The sequence below is a fragment of the Papio anubis genome, chromosome 3 (assembly GCF_008728515.1).
Source record: "Papio anubis isolate 15944 chromosome 3, Panubis1.0, whole genome shotgun sequence".
Classification (NCBI taxonomy): Eukaryota; Metazoa; Chordata; class Mammalia; order Primates; family Cercopithecidae; genus Papio; species Papio anubis.
In genome coordinates this window covers 21,429,447-21,455,338 of record NC_044978.1, presented here as the reverse complement: position 1 = coordinate 21,455,338, position 25,892 = coordinate 21,429,447, and the positions used below count along the sequence as shown (strand labels likewise).

At 36.3% G+C, this 25,892-nt stretch overlaps 2 protein-coding genes across 4 annotated transcripts in view; one reads left to right on the top strand and one right to left on the bottom strand.

Moving 5' to 3' along the window:
• ANXA10 (annexin A10) overlaps positions 1-25,892 on the top strand; it is a 78,374-nt gene that overhangs the window by 38,848 nt on the left and 13,634 nt on the right. For all 3 annotated transcript variants that reach the window (XM_017959182.3, XM_017959181.3, XM_009207817.4), the window contains exons 4-6: positions 10,951-11,064; positions 12,618-12,708; positions 13,665-13,744. In XM_017959182.3, the coding sequence (XP_017814671.1) occupies positions 10,951-11,064; positions 12,618-12,708; positions 13,665-13,744 (285 nt within the window). The remainder of the gene's footprint in view (positions 1-10,950; positions 11,065-12,617; positions 12,709-13,664; positions 13,745-25,892) is intronic.
• DDX60 (DExD/H-box helicase 60) overlaps positions 22,728-25,892 on the bottom strand; it is a 154,881-nt gene continuing 151,716 nt past the window's right edge. Inside the window, exon 38 of the mRNA XM_031663995.1 lies at positions 22,728-24,119. Coding sequence (XP_031519855.1) covers positions 24,116-24,119 — 4 coding nt within the window. The 3' untranslated portion in view covers positions 22,728-24,115. The remainder of the gene's footprint in view (positions 24,120-25,892) is intronic.

The window sequence follows — 25,892 nt, the reverse complement described above, 5'->3', positions numbered from 1 at the left end:
ATTCGAAAGAATATTCTCTTACCACTGCAAAGTGACGAAGCAACTTGCACAAACATTTTTATAATACTGTCAATTGAAGAATAACAAGGTTCATGAATTTGGAAAGGGAAGCTTTATTTTTTATGAAAGGTTGTAGCCTGCAGGGTGGCCATTCTGACAGGCTGGAAAGCATGGTCTCCTGCCCAAAACTGGAAACAGACACTTTGATAGCCAGAAATAAGACAGGAATGTATGCGGAACAGGGTGGTTGAATATACATATTCAGTGAGTTCTAGGAGTCATGAATATTTATGAACGGAGAAACATGCACATGCACAGTTAAGCTTCACACCTCTGCACAGGACCCGTGTTCAAAACATGGTGGTGTTAGCATGTTGCAAGGGTGGACTGTTCAGCCCTCTGACACTGAAGGTGTCAGAAAACCCTCACTGCACATCCTCCGTAGACTGGCCAGAACCACTCAGTGGTCGGTGGTCTCTAGCCAGGAAAGAATGCTGGCTGGTTGTTTTGTCTAAATCACAAAAAGGAGAGGCAGTGTGAGAGGGTTGGTTGATATCAGGGGTGGAGTAAGTCTTTCCAAAGGGCTGGTTTCTGGTTAACTCTTAGGAAAGAAAGGCAGTGAGCTAGAGAGGGGGTATCATAAGATGTATTCTACCTTCCATCCCATCTTTGCTAGGAACTCAGTTTTCAAGATTGCTCTGGGGCCCCCTTGGCCAGGAAGTTGAGGGACTTAGGATTTCATTTTAATTTTTCAATATAATATAAAATTATGCAAGTATTTACATAGTGACCACTGCGGGAGATAGAATTAAGACAAATTGTAAATTTCACTTTATACAGCATGCATCATTGATATTTAAACAGCAAATAACATTTTAAATAATAATAGAAAAAGCCATATAAGTGAAAAGCATATGAAACTATTCCCCTGAGCATATTCAGACAAGAAAAATGCTAGTCTTACTTCTATTTCTTGCCCCTGTTTATCCATAATAAGATAAAGGTAAGATGAATAAGAAATAAGAAAATGCCATTTTATTTTTAATTTAAATGGAGTGGTTAGAGTAGCTGCAGCAGGGGTAGTCTGCAGTTTCATTGGCAACACAACAGCTCAATTTGCAAAGCAAGTACTCATTAGCTTAATGTAAGGCCAAGCTGTGATTCCAGCAGAGTCTGCTTTAGGGCAAGTCTTCAGAAAACAGGAAAGCAGAGGCAGTCAGGCTGGGGAAAGTCACGCTCCAAAGGTTGCATTTGAAAAGCAGTGTATGTATATAAGTCCAAGTGAGAATGTAATACTCTAATTAGAGAACCTATTTGAAGGCTCCACTCTGAACTTGCAATGTTTAGTTATTTAAACATATTATTCAATATTTATCTTCCCAACTGAAAGTAACACTTTCTTCCAGTGTCCTGATAATAGCCTGCTATTCCCATTACTTTAGCACTTACCAAATTTTGTATTGTAATTTAATTGTAATCCCTGTGTTTCTCTCCACTGAAGAAAACTGCTTGATGATAAGGACCTTCACTTATTTATGTCCAAATTGCCAAGAATGACTCCAAACAAATAATTGTTGAACCACAAGTAGTCCTCATTCACTCATTCATTTTGTACCTATATTGTAAGTGATTACCATGTCACAGGCACAGTTCTATGGGCTGGGGAAATAGCCGTGAAGAAAACAGACCAACAGCTCTGCATGGTGGAGCTTACATTCTGCCTGCTCTACCTGGGTGGGAGAGATCATGCATAGAAGGCAATAAATGCTTTGGAAAAAAGCAGAAGCCAAGTGAGAAATACAGGAAGTGTTGGGAGATGGGGTATAATTTGAAATAGGATAAATAGGGCAGGCTTCACTAAGAAAGCAGAGGGGGTGGGCCCTGTGAATACCTAGGGGAAGAACATTAACGCACAGTGAAGGGCAAAAGTAAAGGCCCTGACTCCAGCAGGTCTGCTGTTCCAGGTTCAAGAAGCAGCCCACTGTAGCCAGAGCAGAGAAATCAGGAGCAAGGAGAATTGTAGGTGATGAAGTCACAGAAGTTACCAAGAAGAGATCATGTATCTTGCTGACCCTGTAAGGACTTTGTCATTTACATGGGAATAAAACACTCCGAGTGTTCATTTTCTTCTAAGATCAACTGTATAAAACAATGGTATAGTTTACTTTGGAGTGTGGAGTGAGAAAAAACATTTTGAGCAGAGGAGTAACTAATCTGATTTTTATTTTCCCAGGATCACACTTTCAGGGGTGTTGACGGAGACTGCAAGGTACAAGGACAGAAGAGAAACTCACTTGGAGGCTATTTTATATATATAATAAATAAGTAAATTTTATATATATATAGCCACCCAGCAATTCTATTTATATAAAATATATTTTATGTAAATCAACTATAACTCATAGGGCTTATTTAATATTTTATATATACTTTTTGAGACAAGGTCTCACAGTCACCAGGCTAGAGTGCCATGGCACAATCGCAGCTCACTGCAGCCTCACCCTCGAGGGCTCAGGCCATCCTCCCACGTAGCTAGGACTAGAGGTGCATGCCACCACACTCAGCAAGTTTTTGGCATTTTTTGTGGAGACGGGGCTTCTCCATGCTGTCCAGTCTGGTCTTGAACTCCTGGGCTCCAGCAATCCGCCGGCCTCAGCCTCCCAAAACACAGGCACACACCCCTGTGCCCACCCAGAGGCTATTATCTTAACAAAGGAGAGTGATAATGGTGACCTGGGTAAGGATTGTAACAGTAAAAGCAGTAACAATTCATCAGTTTCTAGATAGATTTGTAAGTTGGAGACAATAGAATCCATGGACAGTCGGACATAGCAGGGGTATCTAAGGAGAAAAATACAGTTATAGGTTCTCAGTTTCTGTTTCTGGTTGGGCCAGTAAAGGCCCTTCCCCATTCCTCTTTTCTGCTTATCACTAGAGAGAGAAACTAAAAACCATGGCTTCAAGCTGCGAAAAGCTAAAGAAAAAAAAAATCCACAATAACAACAAAATAAGATAGGTTGGACAAGCTTGGGATATAGAAAAAGTTGCAAGAAATACAGGAAACTGTGAGGTGAAGAGAGACAGACAAAGATGGGGGACGGGAGAGAGGTAAACAACCTAGTGTTGGCATTGACACTAATTGACCATGTTTTATTTGCAACAAGTTACTTGAGGTTTTGTGGGGTTGGAAAGACATATATTGATGCCTATAATATGCCATAAAATATTTTCAGAATTTTACCTGAATTAAATCTTTTAACATTTTATATCAACCCTGTGAGGCAGATGCTGTGATTATTTTCACTTTGCAGACTGGGAAACAGACACAAACAAGTTAAGGAACATATTTGGAATCTCACAGCTGGTATTTTGCACTGTGAGGATTCAAGCCTAAACATCCTACCTCCAGAACCTGTACATTCTAACATTAGATGATATATTGTTTATTTTCCTAAAATTATATATATATTTTTTTTACAAAATTAGTTCACTGTAAGTATAGCTATGTACACACACACACACACACACACACACAGACACACACAGACACACACACACACACACACACACACACACACGTACGCACGCCTGAGATAAAAACAAAGATACAGGCGCCATCTAGTGGCACTACTAATCTCAGTCTACAGTTCAGTATTACTATAAAAATATAATATGTACAGGGAAGAAATATGTTGTGATACATGTGTGGGGTGGGAGTAGTGATCAAAGAAATGTGACTAAAGGTTAAATAACACACTTTTGCAATGTTTGCATCATCTTCAGCTTGAACATTGCTTTTTTTATCCTTTACCAAGTTTTTCTTTATCCACATTCATCCATTATTCTTTCATTTGCTTATACATTCATTTATGTATTATTTATACACTGTACTCTACATATTTTGTGCACTCAGTACTTTGCTAGAGCTAGATGCTGAATTTTGAAGAATTTGTGAGAAAGTCCATGTCCTGATAGACTTTTGGGGGAAATATGCAAATATATTTATCATATAATGTGGTCATTGAAATATAATAAATGCAAAGATAAAGCAGTGGTGACGAAGAAATAATCAACTTCACTTAGGGATAGAAGAAGGTTCACGGAAGAGATGATCATTTTAATGTTTCTACCTTTCTGTCAACTGTCAAGTGCCACTATCCTGTAGAGATAAAAGTATATAGAATTGATCCACTTGCATCAAATCTTCAACGCACTTGCCACCATATTTATTAAAGAATGCCTAAAACATGCCACAGGTACCACGTATTTGCTGTGTTCATCACTTTGGTGGCATGTAATTAGTGGCTTCCTATGGTGCTAGCTATGTCACCGTTGTGTGCCTGATTTTCTTGTTTACATAGTGGAATGAATACAGTTCCTAACTCACAGAGTTCTTGTAATAAATTATTAGGGTTATTCTAATATTCAGAATACTGTCTGGCAAATATTAAGTATTCAGTAAATGCTGGTTGTTATGATAATCATCACACTCTTCTGCCTGGCCTACTCAACTTTCCATTATTGGGGCCTCAGGATATACCCTTTGCACTACAAGGACATCCAAAGTCTCTTTGGAAATATTCGGATTTCAAATCAACCCAACATTTATTGGAAGCTAGCTGTATACTTCACATGCACGTTTTACTCTCCCCAGAACAGTACCTTGTCTGTAGTGAAACATTATTTATTGTTGGTACCTCCTATGCCTCTGCCTGACCAAATCCCACTTCATCGTTCAAGGCTTACCTCACAACTAGGCTTTCCATGAACCTTCATTTTATGAATAATATCTCTCATTTATACATTCATACAATTCTGTAAGTTGCCTTGCCCTTAAGGGTCTCTCTCAAGTTGGCCCTTAGTTTATATAGAGTAGGTGACCACCTTGCTTTTAAGTACGTATTTCTCGTTTTTATCCATCCTGGTGATGTTTAGCTGGAGTAAAGGGAAAAACACCTGGCCTCCAAACAGGAGACTCTATTAATTTTGAATAATTTTTACAAACTCTTCCTCTTGCCTAGGATTCTCATGTCACCTCTATCCCCAGTCCTATTAAAGAATCATTCCCCTAGGGCACCAATATTAATGATGAAGTTCATATTTTTTCTAAGGTACACTAGTGTGGAAAAAATGCTAAAACTACTAAATTACCTGATAAATAACTTGAAACCAGTGATCAAGTGGTATGGCATATACATTTGAAAGAAGTGAATAAACTGAAGATTAAAAAAACACATTATAAATGCCAAAATAACATTTTAAAATTAAAAATTCAGAATATTGAATACAATTTCTATAAAATAAAATTCATTTATGTTGATGCAGTTTGAACACAGCACAATCAAGATATAGAGCATTTCTTTCTTTCTTTTTTTTTTTTTTTGAGACGGTGTCTTTCTCTGTCACCCAGGCTAGAGTGCAGTGGTGCAATCTTGGCTCACTGCAACCTCTGCTGCCTGAGTTCAAGCGATTCTCCTGCCTCAGCCTCCCAAGTAGCTGGGATTACAGGCACCTGCCACCATGCCAGGCTAATTTTTGTATCTGTAGTAGAGACGGGCTTTCAGCATCTTGGCCAGGCTGGTCTTGAACTCCTGACCTCATGATCCACCTATCTCAGCCTCCCAAAGTGCTGAGATTACAGGCATGAGCAACTGCGCCTGGCCAGTATAGTGCATTTCTAATACCTCCAGACTTTGTGCCTGTTCCTTTGCAGCCCATCTCCTGACATCCTCCTGCTGAAAGAAACCACTGATCTGCTTTCTACTTGTCTTTACAGATGAAATTTTGCTATTTCTAGAATTTAATATAAATATAATCATGTCATATGTGCTCTTTTGTGTCTAGATTCATTTTCTCAGAATAATGTTTTTAAGATTCACTTGTGAAGCTGTGTGTGTACTTTTATTGCTGAGTATTTTTCTATCCCATATATATACCAATATTTGTTTATTCATTCACCTGTTGATGGACATTCCTTTTCAATTTGGGGTTATTATGAATAAATGTGCTATGAATATTCATGTTCTTTGGGTTTATCAATGTTTGTTTTTGTTGGTTAATACTGAGGAGTGGATTTGATGGATTGTTTTTAAATATATGTTTAAACTCATGAGAAACTACAAAAGAGTTTGCTAAGGTGGTTGCAATATATTACATTCTCATCAGTGATGACAGTTCCAAATGATCCACATCCTTACCAACACCTGGTAATATCAGTCTTTTAACTGTAGCCACTCTAGAGAATATGTGGTGGTATCTCATGATGGTTTTAATTTCCATTAGTCTAATGACTAAGGTTTTAAGCATGAAAACATTTAAACATTCCACAGGCTTATTCCCAATTTGTATGTTTTATTTGGTGAAGTTCTAGTTGAAAGGTCTTGTCCATGTTTTCATCAGAATGTCTTATTGGGTTTTAAGAGATTCTTATATCTTCTGGGCACAAGTGTTTTGTCAAATATGTGAAGTGACAGCTGTGGTTCGCTTTTACTTTCTTAAAAGTTTCTTTCAAAAATTTAAGGTTTTTATTTCAAAGAAGTTAAATTCATCATTGTTTCATATATTGTTTATTCTTTTATGTATCACGTAAGATTTTTTTTGTCTACACCAAGTTGCAAAGATTTGTTCCTATACTTTCTTCTAGAAGATTTAGAGTTTTGGCTTTTCTCTTTAAGTATATAGCTCTAGTACAAATTCAAATAGAATATATCAGTAAGAGCAGACATCCTTGCCTTGTTCTCTATCTTAGAGGATAAGCATTTAGTTTTTCACTGGTATCCTCTTCCCTGTAGAAATTTTGTAAATGCCCTTTATCAGTTTGAGAAAGATTCCTTCTTTCTTTGCTAAGAATTTTTTTTATGATTGTGTGCTAAACATTCTCAAACACTTTTGCTACATTATTTGGTTTAGATATGTGTCCTCTCCAAATCTCATGTTGAAATGTGACCTCCACTGCTGGAGGTGGGCCCCAAGGGAGGTGTTTGGGTCATGAGAGCGGATTCCTCATGAAGAAGTCTTTCCATCAGTAATGAATTTTCCTTAAAGAGCCTGGCAGCTCCTCCCTCCAGCTCTTGCTCCCCCTTTGCCTTCTGCCATGATTGTAAGCTTCTTGAGGCCTCACCAGAAGCAGATACTGTTGCCCTGCTTCTTGTACAGCTTGCAAAACCATGAGAAATTTTTTTTTTTTTTTTTTTTTGAGACGGGGTCTCGCTCTGTCCCCCAGGCTGGAGTGCAGTGGCCGGATCTCAGCTCACTGCAAGCACCGCCTCCCGGGTTTACGCCATTCTCCTGCCTCAGCCTCCCAAGTAGCTGGGACTACAGGCGCCCGCCACCTCGCCCGGCTAGTTTTTTGTATTTTTTAGTAGAGACGGGGTTTCACCGTATTAGCCAGGATGGTCTCAATCTCCTGACCTCGTGATCCGCCCGTCTCGGCCTCCCAAAGTGCTGGGATTACAGGTTTGAGCCACTGCACCCGGCCTACCATGAGACAATTAAACCTCTTTGTAAATTACCCAGCCACAGGTTTTTCTTTATGGCAACACAAAGTGGACTAACACACTACTTCTATTGATATCATCATACACCTTTTCTCCTTATACTGCTAAAATGGAAATTTACATTGATTAATATTCAAATGCAAACCAATCTTGCATTCCTGGGATAAACCCTACTTGCTCATTATGTGTCATTATTTTTATGTATTACTAGATGTGCTTTATAAATATTTGAATACATATGTTTGTGTCTAGGTTTATAAGGGATATCAGTCTGCAACTTTCTTACGAAGTTTTTATTTTAATTTTTGTATTATGGCAATGCTGGCCAGATAAAGTAAATTGAGAAATCTATCATCCACTAATTTCTTCAAGATTTTGTGTAGGATTTACTTTTCTCCTTCCATAAGGGCTTGATAGATTACATCAGTGATTCCACCTGGGTCTAGGGATAGGCAGGAGCATTAGCTACAAATTCAATTTATTTAATTAACATTGGGCAATCTAAATTTTCTTTTTATGCTTCAGCTATTTTGGTAATTTGTATTTGTCATGGAATTTGTCTATTTCAACTAAATTTTAAAATACAGTGGCATAAATTTGTTTATAATATTTTCATTTTAACCTTTAGTGTCTGTAGTATACATACACACAACTCTTACACTTTCAATATTGGTACTTTGTATTTTCTCTCTTCTTATAATGCTTTCATCTACTAAAAAAGAAAATCCACAGTATATGAAAGGTGTTGTTGAATTATGCCAAATAAAACGAAAATTAGGACTATTTTGTTGTTATTTCAATGTGGAATCTTTTACTTGAATTCTAGTATTGAACCACCTCAGAACTAAAGTATTGCATGATTTTAATAAAACTGAATATGCTTTACACACTTTAGTGAGAGATTATTTTAAACATCATTCAGATATCTTGGTAACCCTACAGAAAATAAATTGAGCATATATATATATTTTTTCCCTCAAATGTTATTTTAATTCAGGGATACATGTGCAGGATGTGCAGGTTTATTTCATAGGTAAACATATGCCATGATGGTTTGTTGCACCTGTCAACCTATAACCTAGATATTAAGCCCAGCATCCATTAGCTATTCTTCCTGATGCTCTCCTTCCCACCTTACCCCTGCTCCTGACAGGCCCCAGTGTGTGTTGTTCCCATCCATGTGTCCATGTGTTCTCATCATTCAGCTCCTACTTGTAAGTGAGAACACGCAGTGTTTGGTTTTCTGTTCCTGTGTTACTTTGCAGAGGATACTGGCTTCCAACGATCCATGTCCCTGCAAAGGACATAATCTCATGCCTTTTTAATGGCTGCATAGTATTCCATGGCAGATATTTACCACATTTTCTTTATCCAGTCTATGATTGATGGGCATTTAGGCTGATTATATATCTTTCCTATTGTGAATAGTGCTGTAATGAACATATGCATGCGTGTATCTTTATAATATTAATATAATGGTTTTTATTCCTTTGGACATATACCCAGTAATGGGATTGCTGGGTCAAATAGTATTTCTGCCTCTAGGTCTTTGAGGAATTGCCACACTGTCTTCCACAATGGTTGCACTGATGTACATGCCCAAAAAGAGTTTGAAAGTGTTCCATTTTCTCCACAACCTCACCAACATCTGTTGTTTCTTGACTTTTTAGTAATCACCATTCTGACTGGGGTGGGATATCTCACTGTGGTTTTGATTTGTTTTTCTCTAATAATCAGTGATGTTGAGCTTCTTTCCATGTATTTGTTGGCTGCATGTCTGTCTTCTTTTGAGAAGTGTCTGTTTATGTCTTTTGCCCACTTTTTAATGGGGTTGTTTGTTTCTTGTAAATTTGCTTAAGTTCTTTGCAGACTCACTCTGGTTATTAGACCTTTGTCAGATGGATAGATTACAAAAACTTCCCCCATTCTGTAGGCTGTCTGTTCACTCTGATGATAGTTTCTTTTGCTGTGCAGAAGCTCTTTAGTTTAATTATATTCCGTTTGTCAATTTTTTGCTTTTGTTGCAATTTATTTTGGAGTTTTCATCATGAAATATTTGCCTGTGCCTATGTCCTCAATGGTATTGCCTAGATTTTCTTCTAGGTTTTTTATAGTTTTGGGTTTTACATTTCAGTCTTTAATTCATCCTGAGTTAATTTTTGTATGCAGCATAAGGAAGGTGTCCAGTTTCAGTTTTCTGCATATAGCTAGACAGTTCTCCCAGCACCATTTATTAAATAGAGAATATTTTCCCCATTGCTTATTTTTGTCAGGTTTGTCAAAGATCAGATGGTTGTAGGTGTGTGGTCTTATTTCTAAGTTTTCTCTTCTCTTCCATTTGTCTGTGTGTCTGTTCTTATACCAATACCATGCTGTTTTGATTACTGTAGCCTTGTATTATAGTTTGAAGTTGGGTAGTGTGATGCCTCCAGCTTTGTTCTTTTTGCTTAGGATTGACTTGGCTATTCAGGCTCTTTTTTTGGTCCCATATGAATTTTAAAATACTTGTTTTTTCTAATTCTGTGAAGAATGTTAATGGGAGTTTAATGGGGATAGCATTGAATCTATAAATTACTTTGAACAGTATGGCCATTTTCATGATATTGATTCTTCCTATCCATGAACATGGAATGTTCTTCCATGTGTTTGTGTCATCTCTGATTTCTTTGAGCAGTGGTTTGTAGCTCTCCTTGAAAAGATCCTCCAATTCCTTTGTTAGCTGTATTCTGAGGTATTTTATTCCTTTTGTAGCAATTCTGAATTGGAGTTCATTCATGATTTGGCTCTTGGCTTGCTTGCCTGTTGTTGGTGTATAGGAAGAGCATATGTATTTTTAAATTCTGCTTTACATTTTTGAAATAAAATGCAAAATATTTTTGTCAGTTTTCATAGCACAAGCATTTAGCATGCATGTATTTCTCTTTAAGTGTTTGACTTTCAATATTTAAAATTATATTGCTTGTTATTTGAAGAAAGTTCTCAGACTACTTAATGAATTTACATAAGCTGTTTGGCAATAGTATAACCAGGGACTTCTGCTAAAAGAGACTATTGCAATGATAAAATAAAGTGCATATTTTCTTTAAGGACTAATGTTTCAGTAATTCCACAAGAAAACTAAAGACCCCAATTAAATGTTTTTAAGTTTAACTTTTACATATTTTCATAATGAGATCAAAAGAGGAGCTGGAGTTTGGGGTTGGAAAAAGAAAATCATTCTATGTTCAAATGACTGCAATGTGCATAAGCTATGTCATGCAGGGGTGAAATTAAATCAATAACTTTCAAGTTCGTCATCTCATGTAATGCATACATATACATGAGAATCAGACTTGTTATTCTGTTATTATTAAATGACATGGAAAAGAAAATATTAAAAAACTTTCTGCAATTATCTCATTTCTCTTGCAAATTTGGTGACATACAATAAAAATATGTACTTTTTCCTCCACAGGACCTGATTGGGGATCTGAAGGAGCAGCTTTCAGATCACTTCAAAGATGTGATGGTTGGCCTCATGTACCCACCACCACTGTATGATGCTCATGAGCTCTGGCATGCCATGAAGGTAGTGATCTGATCCAAAAATATACCTGTAACAAGTACAGGCCAGTATTTCAATTGAGGGAAACTGCCCTGTGATGCTCCTACATACTTATATGATCAAGGAGAGGGGAGGGAATATCTAAGCAACGATGTAACAATGGAAATGTTGTGGTCAAGGGAAGTGGCCTTGTTAGGAAGCTGGAGCCTCCCAGGCTCAGTGGCTGGGATCAACCTGTTCTTTTGTTGTACAGAGTCACAAACTTACTGAACCAGCCCCAAGGCTGACCTCCAACAAGGAAAAGGGAACAAGCCTCCAGGGCTATTCAGATTGGTCCCTGAGTATGTATTCCTATATTGAGGAGAATGTATTAAAAATGATGTGACTCTTGTTACATTATTTGTAAAAGTTTGATTAAGTCAAAAGAAGATATTGAATCAGGGACAATATATAGATGACGTCTTTATATTTTCTTCATATGACCTGAAGCTCATTCTTTATAGAAACAGTTTTTTTTTTTTTTCTCAAATGTATAAAAATTTTAATTCGGAAGAATTAGAATCAGTGTTTCTTAAAGGAAAGTCATTTCCATGAAATAAGTTGACTGTGGATTTTTTACAGATTTTGTTGGCTAGGGATAGGGAACAAAGAGGGCCTTGGCTTTACTTCTTTCCAAATGCAGATATTAAACACCTGCAGAACTGTTGAAATCATTCCAGTGTGATGCTTGCCAATGACCAGATTACCACAATCTGTGAACAATGTGTGACAGAAAAGAGGCAACAGGAAAAAATTAAAGGACATGGATTTTGGCCATCATATTTACTGATCCAAATAGGCATTGTACAAAAAGCATATGAATTTTAACTAATCGCTTTTAACAAACGTTGCATGTCAATTCCTACCTCTTGCAAAATTACATATCTAAAAATTATTTTAAAAATAAAGTTATATGTTGCTGTTTGATTAAACAAGTGTATTTTATCAATATTTCATAGAATGCTAAGGATTTCTGAGGCTTTCCTAAAAAAGGTGTGTTGTCTTTAGATCACTTTCACAGACCAATATGTGCATATGTCTGCAAGAGACCACAGAAAGTGTCCTTCCAAATATTTACACAAATTGTACAAAATTCCACATCTAGAGAGGCAGCCACAGGTCCTTAAAATATTCTTGGCAAATTAGAAAACCTGTATGCTAATGTCAGCCTGCTAAAGAATTAATATTGCAGCAGCAAATGGAATATCAAATATCATTTCAACAGCAAATGGAAATGCTCAGTGCCATGAGCATTGCTTGAACATGTCTTCCTCTGCATTGTTTAGAAATGCTCATACTGTTTTATTCTAAATGAAGAAACAGAGTTTCCTTCAGATAATATTAATTCTTCAGGATGAAATAGGTAGTAAATGGCAAAGTTGGAACTAAGATTGTGCCTACCTTCATCCTAAACAACTTCCTTTCCCCTGCCACCTCTCAAAACACTGGAAATGCTGTATCCCTTTCGTGTACAAAAGGTGCGCTATTACTCCCAATAAGAATATCCTTACATTTATCTCTTTTTTTCCTTTCTCTAGGGAGTAGGCACTGATGAGAACTGCCTCATTGAAATACTAGCTTCAAGAACAAATGGAGAACTTTTCCAGATGCGAGAAGCCTACTGCTTGCGTAAGGAAATATACATATGTGAATGTATTTTACACATATATGAACTTTATAACACGTTGAATATTCCAGTTTCTGTATTTTGAAGAATTATCTAAGACATTCTTACATTTAACATAGGATTCACTGAGGACCAATTAACTCATGAGGTAAAATTGATTATTAGTGCACTAAAAATGAAACAGTTCCCTAGACAATCAAGCTAAGCAAATTTTCCAGGAAAATAATTACAAATCTCTATAAGGTGAATGTTTTCATTAAGACAGGAAAGTGCCCCACACTTGAATTCAGGGCGTATTTCATCCCTTACCCAGGAGAGACCCAGCATATAGAAAAAATGAAGTACAATAATGGCTCAGTGAATTCTACAAATACATCTGGTTCGCTTTACATAAATTTCACGTTCCTGTAATCTACCGCAAAAGCAGATTTTTATACGTTTCAAAAGTAGAAAGGGTAACTCTTTTCACTTTCAAAAAGGTATAATGCCTTAAGTTCCATTGCATTATGTACTCTGTGACATTGTGTGTCAAGAAAATGTTGCGGACAGTCATCTCTATTGCATTCAAACAAAAACAAGACTTTTCTGAAGGGAATGAAGTCAGAACTTTCATTAAAATGTTAAAACGAGATGAAGCACTTAGAAAATGTGTTGGGCTGGGCAGCAGTCTATGGAAACAGAATGCATAACACTGTATTTTGAGAATCAGAGAATGTGAAATGACTCTCGATCCTGTTTTTCAATTTTGGAATAAAGATTTTTAAAAAACAGTCCTATGCTTATGTTACCATTAGGTGACAGAATTCTTTGGCAGACAGTTTATTAACAAAGAAATGTCAACAGGTGGACTACATTTCCTGGACTTTGTACTCACAACTGGAAAATAACATTTTTATTCAAAACACATTGATATATAGTTCCATAATAAATCATACCTTTAATGTGTTTCCTTATGCAGAATACAGCAATAACCTCCAAGAGGACATTTATTCAGAGACCTCGGGACACTTCAGAGATACTCTCATGAACTTGGTCCAGGTATAGCATTCCAAAATTTACACCACTTTGCACTCTCTAAGAAAATAGGTATATGTCATTGCAAAAAGAAAAGAACAGAAAACTCCAGTATATTACAGTTCAACAGTAAATTCTGTGTAGTAACATTTACTGAAGCCATGTTCAAAGTACTCAACTAGAAATTTAAGTTGTTAAAGACAAGTATGGATAATGCATCAGCTCTATTTTCAAAAAATTAAAAATATATTCTAAAGACATTATAAATGTACATGTATGTATAACATGTATAATTATATATTCTGAGAAAATTAAAAGATTAAAAATATTACAGTTAAAATTAATAATTCTAATTAGAAATAATGTCTTTCTTTCTTTTTTTTTTTTTTTTGAGATAGTCTCGCTCTGTCGCCCAGGCTGGAGTGCAGTGGCATGATCTCAGCTTGCTGCAACCTCCCCCTCCTGAGTTCAAGTGATTCTCCTGCCTCAGCCTCCCACGTAGCTGGGAGTCCAGGCATGTGCCACCACACCCAGATAATTTTTGTAGTTTTAGTAGAGATGGGGTTTTGCCATGTTGGCAAGGCTGGTCTCGAACTCCTGACTTCAGGTGATCTGCCTGCCTTAGCCTCCCAAGGTGCTACGATTACAGGTGTGAGCCACCATGCCCAGCCTTAGAAATAATTTCATTATTAAAACTGCTACATGAGTTTAGGGCACACTAACATTTCTGAGCTCCTACAATGTGCCTAGTACTGTGTGAGGAGAGAAACAATTTTCTCATTTAATAACAAAACACTATAATACAAATATTCTCATAAGTACTTCAGAAAAGAATAATCAAAATGTATAAAGTTCTAGCTCTATGATTGTCTAAAGAGCTAATAAGTAGAAATCCAGAATTTGGTTGAATGATAGAGACTCTGAAAGCCAGCATATGATCTTCAATGCAGCCTATAAAAATTCTATGGTATTATACATTACCAAAAAGAAACATTAAGTTAAAAATAGATTTTATCATTTATGTTTCTGTACTGACTAAATGATATATATTTCCATTTAATGACTATTTCTTGAAAATATTCCACATATTAGCATTGTAATACAAACAATATTTTTAAAGATATAATTATCTCCTGTTTTATACATATTCTCCAATATACCTGCTATCCTATTTAACAAAGGCACTCAGGAATGCAAAGAGAGAGAATCAGTGTTCAGCTCTTAATTTCTAAAAGAGAATCTCGAAGGCCACAGTTGAGGAAAATGTCTTAAAAGCTGCAATTTTTGTTTGGTTTTGCATTTCGTATGTGTGTGTGTGTTTGCATGTGTGTGTTTGAAATGAAACAAGAGTTTCTAAACCCCCAAACCTTTCCTTTACACATCAAAGGCATAGTAGTTAGCAAAGAATTAGTAGACACCAAAGAATTTCACTAAAACCAAGAAGTCGATAGAATTTCGTACATGGGAACATGAAATTAGAAAAGAATACATGAAAGCCTTTTTAGTGGGAACAAAGCTGGAAGAGTAGGACCTAGGAGAGAGAAAGGTCTATAATCCAGGTGGAGGCAACTAGAGTGAGAATCCTGCCAAAAGCCCTCAGGAACCCAGTGCCCCACACTCTTAGGCGAGGAGTTACAATCACCAGATGAAAATACAAGATAGATCATTGTCTCTTCTTTCTTCCTTTTCTCTGAACTACTCCAGTGTCAGTTGTCTCCATGAATTCTTGGATTTGTTTTTAATCTAAACTTTTCTGTGGCTACTGTTGATAAACTCTGAGAAGTCCTTCCCTGTCCTTTATCCTGCTTGGCTTTATCTGAAGAGGTGCTTTGGAGAACAGACAGTCCTCAGTCCCTGAATTTTTATGGTCTGACTTATCTACTTCATGCTACCTTTCTACGTTATGATGGTGCAAAACTACTGCAATTTTCACATAATAGTTGATATTCCATAAATTATGTGAGATATGTAACACACTTTATTGTAAAATAGGCTTTATGTTAGATGATTTTGCCCAACTGTAGGCTGCTGCAAGTGTTCTGAGCACATTTAAGGTAGGCTAGGCTAAGCTATGATGTTCAATAGGTTAGGTGTATTAAATGCATTTTTGACTTGGGATGTTTTAATTTACAATGGATTTATCAGGATGTAACGCCATCATAAGTTGAGAAGCCTCTCTAGATCCTTGAAGGTTGTACCACTTTCATAGCAGCTAAACTTTGGCAAATTCAGAGTCCTCACATTTTGTTTATAGCATACGTTATCAACGTTTCTTTAATATGGGTTTGTAATGTCTTTGAAAATGAGGCTCTCTTAAAAACTTAGAAGAGTTGTGATCTACTTGCTTTTGGTTAGGTCCATTTACCACTTAACCGCATGCAAAGTTCTTTCCTAGATACATTTCTGCAGTATGACTTTGCATCCCTGCTCCCTCCTTTATGCCTTTTTTATTTTCACGACTCAAAAACATTTCCTTGAAGGATCTCTCAGAAAGTAAAACTGGCCAGGTATTACTAGAGGGCTGAGTCATAAAAGACCCTTACTTTTCAAAACCTCTTCAAGTCTCAGCTTACATTGCTTGGAATCAGTAACTGGTTTCTCTTTCTAACTCTTCAAGGCACCAAATTTCTAAACTTTCTCTCTTCTCCCTTGTGTGTCTGCTTGCAAACTAGCCAGTTACTTACTGAGCTCATCTCTTTCTTGTAATAGATGACTAAAAGCATAAAGTAAATGCCATTTCTCAAGCTCACAGGAAGACCAGAACAGGTGCTACCAATCAGAGTGCATTTCCCTTCCAAGAAGTGATCCAGAGACTTGGTCTCTTTCCACCGTTACTACTGGCTTTTAAGTTTATCATGTCTGTCTTCAACCCAGGGAAGCAGAAAGAGAATAGAGGTTTCTTCATGGAAGTGTTTATGAGCCTTGTTGCAATGCATACCCATTTCTGCTCAAGTATCATTGACTAAACCCTTACTCAAGTAGGCCTACTTAATATCAAAGGTAGAGTTTTACAATCTGTAATTAGTGTATTTCTACTTTTTTTTTTTTTTGAGACAGAGTTTTGCTCTTGTCGCCCAGGCTGGAGTGCAATGGTGAGATCTCGGCTCACTGCAACCTCCGCCTCCCGGGTTCAAGTGATTCTCCTACCTCAGCCTCCCGAGTAGCTGGGACTACAGGCACGTGCCACCAAGCCCAGCTAATTTTTTTTATTTTTAGTAGAGACACGATTTTCCCATGTTGGCCAGGATGGTCTCAGTCTCTTGACCTCTTGATCCTCCTGCCTCGGCCTCCCAAAGTGCTGGGATTACAGGCGTGAGCCACCATGCCTTGCCAATCAGTGTATTTCAAAGCTGTGAAAGAGAATTGAACATTGCAACCAAGAAATACAAATGGGTAACAGAAGATGGTAAAGACATATTTGTCAATAAATAGAAAACTTTAGATGATGACTATATTAGGCCCAAATAGAATTTCTAAAAGGGAAGCATATATAAACAAAGGAAAAAAAGAACACAAAATGCACTGCATTCCTTCTTAAATATACTTTAAAAAGGAAAATGTCTTTGTATTTGTATCCATGCTTTATGTTTTTGAACATGTCTTTACTGTGCCACCATTTCCAATAATCTTGTTCCTACTTTTAATCTCACTTTTAGAGTGATGTTTATTATATTATCAAAAAGGAAATAAAAAAGTAAAGAGCAAAAATATGCAATTTTAATCTGAATACATCAGATTAAAACATTTTATTATATAAAATGTATAGAAATATGTTACATATATATCATATTTCTATATAATTAATCCTACCATTAATAATTCATTTCTAGAAGACAAATAAAAGGCCAAAGATGAGGCTATATTTTAATTTTTTATTCCTTCTGTTTTGTTTTTGCCATTAAGTATGTTTTAAAATATGAAGCTAAACATTTATCTATATCACATAGTTTTTCTTCTGCTAGAGTTTGCATGCGTCTGTCCCCCAAACTTCATGTTGAAATGTGAGCCCCAGTACTGAAGGTGAAGTCCAGCGAGAGGTGTTTGGGTCATGAGGATGGAGCCCTCATGAAGAGCGTGATGCTGATTCTCATTGTAATGAGCAAGTTCTCACCCTATCGGTTCCCAGGAGAGCTGGTTGTTAATGAGAGCCTGGCATTTTCCTCCTCTTGCTCTTGCTTTCTATCCTCACCATGTGATCTCCACACATGCCAGCTCCCCTTCACCTTCCATTACGAGTGGAAACAGCCTGAAACCCTCAGCATTAGCAGATGCTGCAGCCACGCTTCTTGTACAGTCTGCAGAGCTGTGACCCAAATAAACTCATTTTCTTTATAAATTGCTCAGCCTCAGAAATTCCTTTCTAGCAACACAAATGGACTAACACAGAAAATTGTTCCAACAGAGAACAAAAGCAAATTTCAAAAATGCTAGTATGGAATGAAGTTAACAATTCCCCATCAGACCTCTCAAAGAATGTATTCTCCAAAGCCTTCTTCCACTCTATGAGAACTGCTCTCCTCCAAGCCTTTTATACACATTTCTATTATAGTCTTACCATGTGATATTGAATCTGTTTGCATATCCATCTTTCCCATTAGACTGAGTTCTCTATGCATAAAATCTAGCTTTATTCCAATTTGTAACTTATAACTAAGCTCTGCGCATGATACATGGTAAGCAATTCATATTTTTTGGAAATAAATGGCAAGAAGGATAAATAGTTGAGAAAATCTGAGTGAATAAAACTCAATGCTGGACAAAGTAAAAGAAGAAGACTTCATATATGATGTGTCTTTAACAGGATTCTGAAAAATTAGCATCACTTGCACACATGAGAGGAGGAAGAAAGGGTGGTTCAGGATAAGTAGACAGGTGCTGCTGGAGAATCTGCTGGCTCAAAGGACTTTTGTTGAATAGGGCAAGTTTTTCTGATTAGAATGCTGGTAGAGATGCTAGACAGAAGAGTTCCTGTAACCAGGAAAGAGCCATGGGGAAATTTTTGAGCAGAATGTGAGATGATCAGGAAGTTTTTTAAATTGCACATAATTTACCACTCATTTGTGGTGAGTACCTCACTTGTGACTTAAGAGAACTTGATTTGTTCAAGATAAAAACCAGTTTTCCTTCTTAGCATTTCTTTAATTTCTATAATCCCATTCCTCTCTTTGAGTTTGTATTGATCAAATCAATCAGACATACCCTGATTGGTATGTATATATGCACATATCTGTATATTTATGTACTAATAATGCAGTATATATGTACATTTACTAATAATACTATATATGCACATATATATGTACTATTATATGTGTGCATATATAGTATTATTAGTACAGTATATTGTATTATTACTATATGCTGAAGAATACAAGAAACTATGAGAAAATTCACCAGAAGGAAAGGAACATATATTTAGGCAGGAAAAGGCTATTAAGAAGAATTTTATTTTATTGCTCAGAATCTCTTAATAGTCACATTTTAGCAATGAGCGCTGCTACATTGAATTCTTGGTGTCTTAGCTCCTGTCACAGAATGAACAGAAAGAAAAACATTCAAGTAAGGAAGCATTCAAGTCGGGAAACAAGTGCAGAAAATTCCCCAATCAATCAGGAAAATAAACCCATACCATAGGCTGATTTCCCACAAAATTGCCAATTTTTAAATGTTTAAAGAGATTCCTAATTTCTATTCTACAAATATGTAAAAAAGATAACTTTATATTTCTGAAGTTAGTGTTATATCATTTCATGCCAAAAAGCTAAAGTTAATAATTGTTTCTACCCTGTCTAGAACTAGTCTGAATACAGAAAATAGTTAAAGAAAATGGTTCTTAATGATAACTTGTTCCTCTAAAATATCAGTGACAGTGTGCAAGTTTAAATTAATACTTATTTTCCCTTTTTTTCTTATTATTTATTTTGCTATTTTCCTCATTTGGAGTGGATTAACATGTTGAAACCCAGGGGATGTAATTTCCTTTAATGTGTGCTTATTGTAATTTAAAATGTTTTAATATAATTTAAAACTTTGTAACATGTAAATTATATCTGAAATATAATTTCAATTAAATATTCAATTAAAGAATGAATATATATATATATATATGCCAGACTGGAATACAAACTTATAATTTAAACTAATAATGCGATTCATTGCTAAGCAATACAAATTCTAATCCTTTTTTATCCTTTGTGTGTGCATGTGTGTGTCTGTGTGTGTGCATACATGTATGCACTCAAGCCATTGTCAATTTTGCATTAGGAATAAAGCAATCTTCCACAAAAAACTGCTGAGGAAGCTAAGTATTACCTTTCCCACATTGAAGAAAGACTGGTCATTTGGGCTGATCGGAGTCTTTCAAATCGTTCAGTTTCTATTCCCTCCCTCCCATAGGTGTTGATCCCAAGAACATTCCATCATTAACAGGCTGTATGCTGATCTCTATTTAAAAGGCAGCTTCCCAGGAAACCCAACTAGCAATGTCCCCTCTGTGTAGAGATGAGGAGACTTAAGCTTAGAGAGGGTAAGTGGTGTGCCTGACATTATTACAGGTCTGCTTAATGAAAGGGCTGACAGAAATTAGTTGGAAAATGTGGCATATTACCAAGTAAACTCATTGACCCTTCAATTAAAAATTTCAATTTTATATCACATTTTAATTAATATCAAGAATTTGCTTTGTTGTGTTTGGTTTTGGTTTGGCATAGTTTGATTTGCATTTCTGTGGTTTGTCTGCAAAGTTCATAAAACTCCCATGTCACCACCCTCAGTAAATCATCCTATTCTAAGATTTTCATCTGCAGGTTTATCCATGTCAGTGGAGAAAAGATAATTTGGTTTTTCATAGTACAAACTGAAGCTTCTGGTAAAATGTAGGTATAAGCTCATTTTAATTTGTAACAGAAGTTGAAGTCATTTGTAGAAAAATACATTTGTAATAATAATTACTATTTTAAAATAATCTCACTTGACAAGATGCCAATTGAATATTTTCTAACTTTTGCATTTTATAAGATTAATTTTAATTAAAAATTTTTTTTCAAAATAAAAGGTAATTTTACAATAATGTTGCTACAATAATATAAATTAAAGCAACAGTTTCCACTTAAGAGATTCTTGGCACAGGTATTACCCCTAACAGAGTGAAGCCAACAGTTCCATTATAAACCATTATAAATCCTAACATCAAACAAGTTTTTATTTTTTTAATATCTACCTACAAATGTATTTCAATTCATTTAAGAAAAATGTGGCCGGGCACGCTGGCTCATGTCTGTAATCATGGCACTTTGGGAGGCCGAGGAGGGTGGATCACAAAGTCAGGAGTTCAAGACCAGCCTAGCCAATATGGTGAAACTCCATTTCTACTAAAAATACAAACTTAGCTGGGCCTGGTGGTATGCGCCTGTATTCCCAGCTACTCGAGAGGCTGAGGCAGAAGAATTGCTTGAACCCAGGAGGTGGAGGTTGCAGTGAGCCGAAATCAGGGCAAGACTCTGTCAAAAAAAAAAAAAAAAAAAAAAAAAGTAAGCTGTTTAGTAGGAAGAAAATTATTTTCCTAAGGACTTCATTTAATTCCATTAGGACTACATCACAGCCAGATCCTGCTCTGTTCCCTCCCTCCCATAGGTGTTGATCCTAAGAACATTCCATCATTAACATGCTATATGCTGATGTCTGTCTCAAAGGCAGCTTCCCAAGAAACCCAACTGGCAATATCCCCTCTGCTTAGAGATGAGAAGACTTAAGGTTAGAGAGGTTAAGTGGTGTGCCTGACATTACAGGTCTACTTAATGAAAGGGCTGACATGAAGTCAGGCCTAGATGCACTATACCTATGCTGTTGAATTGTATTGCTCCTACCTCCAACCCCATTTGGTTCCACTCCAATTCTACTTCTATTTGGTAAAATGTCAATGATCAAAACTCAAACCCTCTTAGCATTCTGCACCTCCTTAAAGGTTGAGCTGTTGAGCTATAAACCACCTAAAATAACTGACATCTAAGGATTAGGATCACAGTGTATTTTTATAAAGCAAACATTCTTGTATTTCAGGGGAAAACACAAGTTCCGAAAATGAAACATGAGGGAAAATAAATCACAAGGGAAAAAATAATCAATGAATGGTGATTTTTTGGATATAATAGTGCAATCAATTTTATTCTCAATTGTAGTTATTTTTTCCCTAAAATTAAACAATATGCTTTATTAATGATAGGGTGTGTACATGAGTATTTGTATATATAATAATATTTGAATAGATATACATATATTTTAAATATTTTATCACTGGTTTTTACCTAATTTGGATTCTGAATGTATAGGATGAACTATTACTTTTTAAAATACAACATCAACTTGAATTTTTAATTTGATTTTCCTATTTATATATTTCATTAAAATTTTCAAAAAACATAGCACTTGTAAATTTCTATGAATTACATGTATGAATAGCTCAGATTTTTATTGCTTCCACACACAACTTTATTTCCTAGATTTATCTTAATAGAAAAAGCTAATCCTGTATACTACAGACAGGACAGAATCACCATTTTGTTGCTTGTGTTTTAAGCTTAGAGTTTTAGGCTTTTGGTTCCTAATAGGCATAAAGCTCTTCTCCAAACCATGATTCAGGACCCAAGACTCTTTTCAGTTTGTGGTTCCACCAAAAGTGTTACTTCTTAAGTTTGATTTCCAGAATTGGAACATTAAATATATGTATGAGTATTTAACCTTGGAACAACTTTTAAGTATAGTAAAATTTTCCTTTCAACATAGAATACCAAAAAGTGTGGGTGAATCAAGACTTACATTTCATAAGAAACCAAGGAAAATTAATAAAATTAATTAACTTTATTACTTTAACATTAATATATACTTATAAAGTTTCACAGTACATTTTCCTTAAAATGTAAAATACACAAAAATACAATAATACATATTTCATACAGATTATTTAACTCATAGTAGAAAACAGAGGTAACAAACTATTAAAAAACTTAATATAATCTCCTTTAATAATAGTCTCTTTGAAAATCAGAAGTTCCATGATAATTTATACTGTTACTAAAATGTATGACTTCTCTTAGATTGTTAAATAGTTTGAAGATTTTCTATTGGCTTCTCATTTCTACATTAATGGCTCCTCAGTTTGAAACCACTGACTTAGGATTTCGATCAGTAAATTCAGAACATTGGGAAAGATGTAAAGTGAATAATGGGATTGTAAAAGTCCATCACTTCTCTTCATCATAGTCTGTGGTGTACACCATTTTAGAGGGAATCCATCTAGATATTTTACAAAAAGAAATGGAGTTTCTTCCTGAAGGGAGGTGAAATTTGGAGCTGGTGAGTTCCTAGTGGATAACTGTGGGACACAGTGTAATCAAATCTCTCCCATCAGTTTTGTATCTTTGGATGTATCACTTAACCTTTTATGAGATTCAGGTTTTTACTCTTTAAATTAAAGGATATGAGCTCGTCCTTCTTTCAATTCCTTTCCAATACAAATATTCTCTAACTCTTTGGTTGTTATAATCAAGTCCTCTACCTCCCTATGCACCTTCACTTTTAGAATCAAAGGAAAGCTGACCTACGGTTTTCATATTTTTAATGTCACTAAAATTCAGACACACCCAGTTTTTTGAATTAATAGAGACTGGAGTAATTGGAGCATAGGAGCCTTAGGATTTTATGAAATGGCTAGTGTTAAAAATCATTGTCATATTTTCCAGAAGAGAAGATCTTTTACTTTATCTATAAAGTGTTCCCTGACAGGATGATTTCTAATAAGGAAACAACTGAACTGGAACACATTCTTCTTGAAAACTAATGCCAATTATTAAACTGACTCACAATGCTTCCTGCATGCTTTTATTACACAGATTTATGAAAGATCTAATTATCTGTCAAATAATGAAAAATTAGTCACTTAGAGATTAATTAATCAATATGTGCAAATCACACTGGAAATGATAAATGTTTTCAGGAAGAGAGAGAATGGAAACTACCCAATTGGATACTTACTCCTTACCTTGGCTTTCAGGATTCTCCTTTGACAGTTTGTTGAACTCGTACAATGAGGCCTCTGGGAGTGTTATTGCCGACAGCTTTCAATAATCGTCTGTAATCAATTTATCGCCTCCAAATATTTTCACTCACATCTTATTTCTTTTAATTTCTTCCCTTCCCATGTTTATCATGCCCTTAAACTAAATTCTGTACTCATTGATGCCATTTTCTGGTATTTACATCAATTAAACATACCACGTGGCCATCTCAGGCCCTTTACATGACAAAGCCAGCTTGACTCTGCCTTTGTCAAAGCCAAATCACAATCTTACTTATTCACATTGTTTAAATCCACCAGTGTGCTTAAAGTGCTCTTGGCAATTAGCTGCATAGGAAAATAAACAGATAAGCACCATTTCAGGTTAAATATCCAAAACAATTATCTTTCCACACAATATTTCAGATATGTAAAGTTGCAGAAAATTCTTAAATATTTCTCACAAACTTTGCAAGGGCGGAGCTTACTTAGCTATAAAGGCTGAAGGTCACTAAGAAAATATCAATAATCCAGAAAATCTTCCCACATCCACTGATGCATCTTTGAAGTCTGCTATCTAAAGTTATTTCTTTACTTTTCCAACTAACATTTCTTGAGTGCCTACCATGTGCCAATCATGATTTTAGATAATTGGGAATGATTGGTGAACAGAAGAGACAAAGATCCCAGCCCTTAAGATGTTTACATTCTAGCAAGAGAATATGGACAATTAAACATAAATTTAATAAATAGGTGCATTATATAAAATATTAGAAGGTTGATGAAAGATATGGCAGAACAGAGTAACAGGGAGACATATTGTAGGGCTGAGCATAATGGGTAGGTTGCCATTTTTTTTTCTTTTTTTTGAGGCAGAGTTTTGCTCTTGTCACCCAGGCTAGAGTGCAATGGCACAATCTCGGCTCACTGCAACCTCCACCTCCTGGGTTCAAGCAATTCTCCTGCCTCAGCCTTCCAAGTAGCTGGGATTACAGGTGCCTGCCACCAGGCCTGGCTAATTTTTGTATTTTTAGTAGAGATGGGGCTTCACCATGTTGGCCAGGCTGGTCTTGAACTCCTGACCTGATGATGTCCACCCACCTCAGCCTCCCAAAGTGTTGGGATTACAGGCATGAGCCGCTGTGCCCCTCCTGCCATATTATATAGGTTGGTCGGTGTAGGCCTCATTGAGAAGATGAGATTTGAGCAAAAATACGGATAAAAGAATGAGTTAACAAGTAAATCAATGTGATAGGATGTTCCAAGTAAAGAGTATAGCTAGAGAAAAATGTAAGGCTAGAAAAAGCTAATGGGTAGCAAGAAGGCCAGTTGGTGGCCTCTGAGCAAGCAAAGGAAACCTACTATAATAGTAAGTGAATTCAGAGAAGTAGCACGTGGTAAGATTATGTCAAATCCTGAAGCCATTTGAAGGACTCTGGCTTTTCCTTTGAGTGAAATGGGTATGAGGTAAGTCATTGCTGGGTCTTTAGTGAAGGAATGTGGTCTTATACTTTAAAACATTCACAATAGCTGCTATGCTGAGAAAAGACTACAGGGAGACAAAGGTAGAAACAGAAGCCTGTAAGGAGGCTGCTTCAGCAGTAAAGCTACTCGTAATATTAACTTGGACCCATACGAGAGCATTGGCAGTGGTGGTAAGTTCCCAGTTTCTGGATGTATTTTAAATAGCAGCAGGAGACAGATAAATCTTTAGGCAGATAGGGGCGGTGAAACCCAACCTTCACACCAAACACAGTTTAAAGCCGAAAACCCATCTACAAGTCTCAGAAAAATCCACAGACCGGATTGGAAACCACTCTTCCCATGTGAGGTGCTTTCCTCTGGTTGATCCCCACCCTTCACCTATTTTACACATTCCTACCCTTCCCTAATTGGTTTTCGACACTGTTATGCCCATCTTTGAGTGGTGCATCTTTTTAGCCTTTTTTACATACTAACAAACCAATCAGCACATATGCCCCCGTTCTGAGCCCATAAAAACCCTGGACTCAGCCAGACCAGGGGACTGTCCGCTTTTGGGTGGTGGGGGGGGGAAACTACCTGACTTTGGGTAAGGGGGCTGCCCAGCTTGGGTCTCCTTTTCTGCTGAGAGCTGTTTCT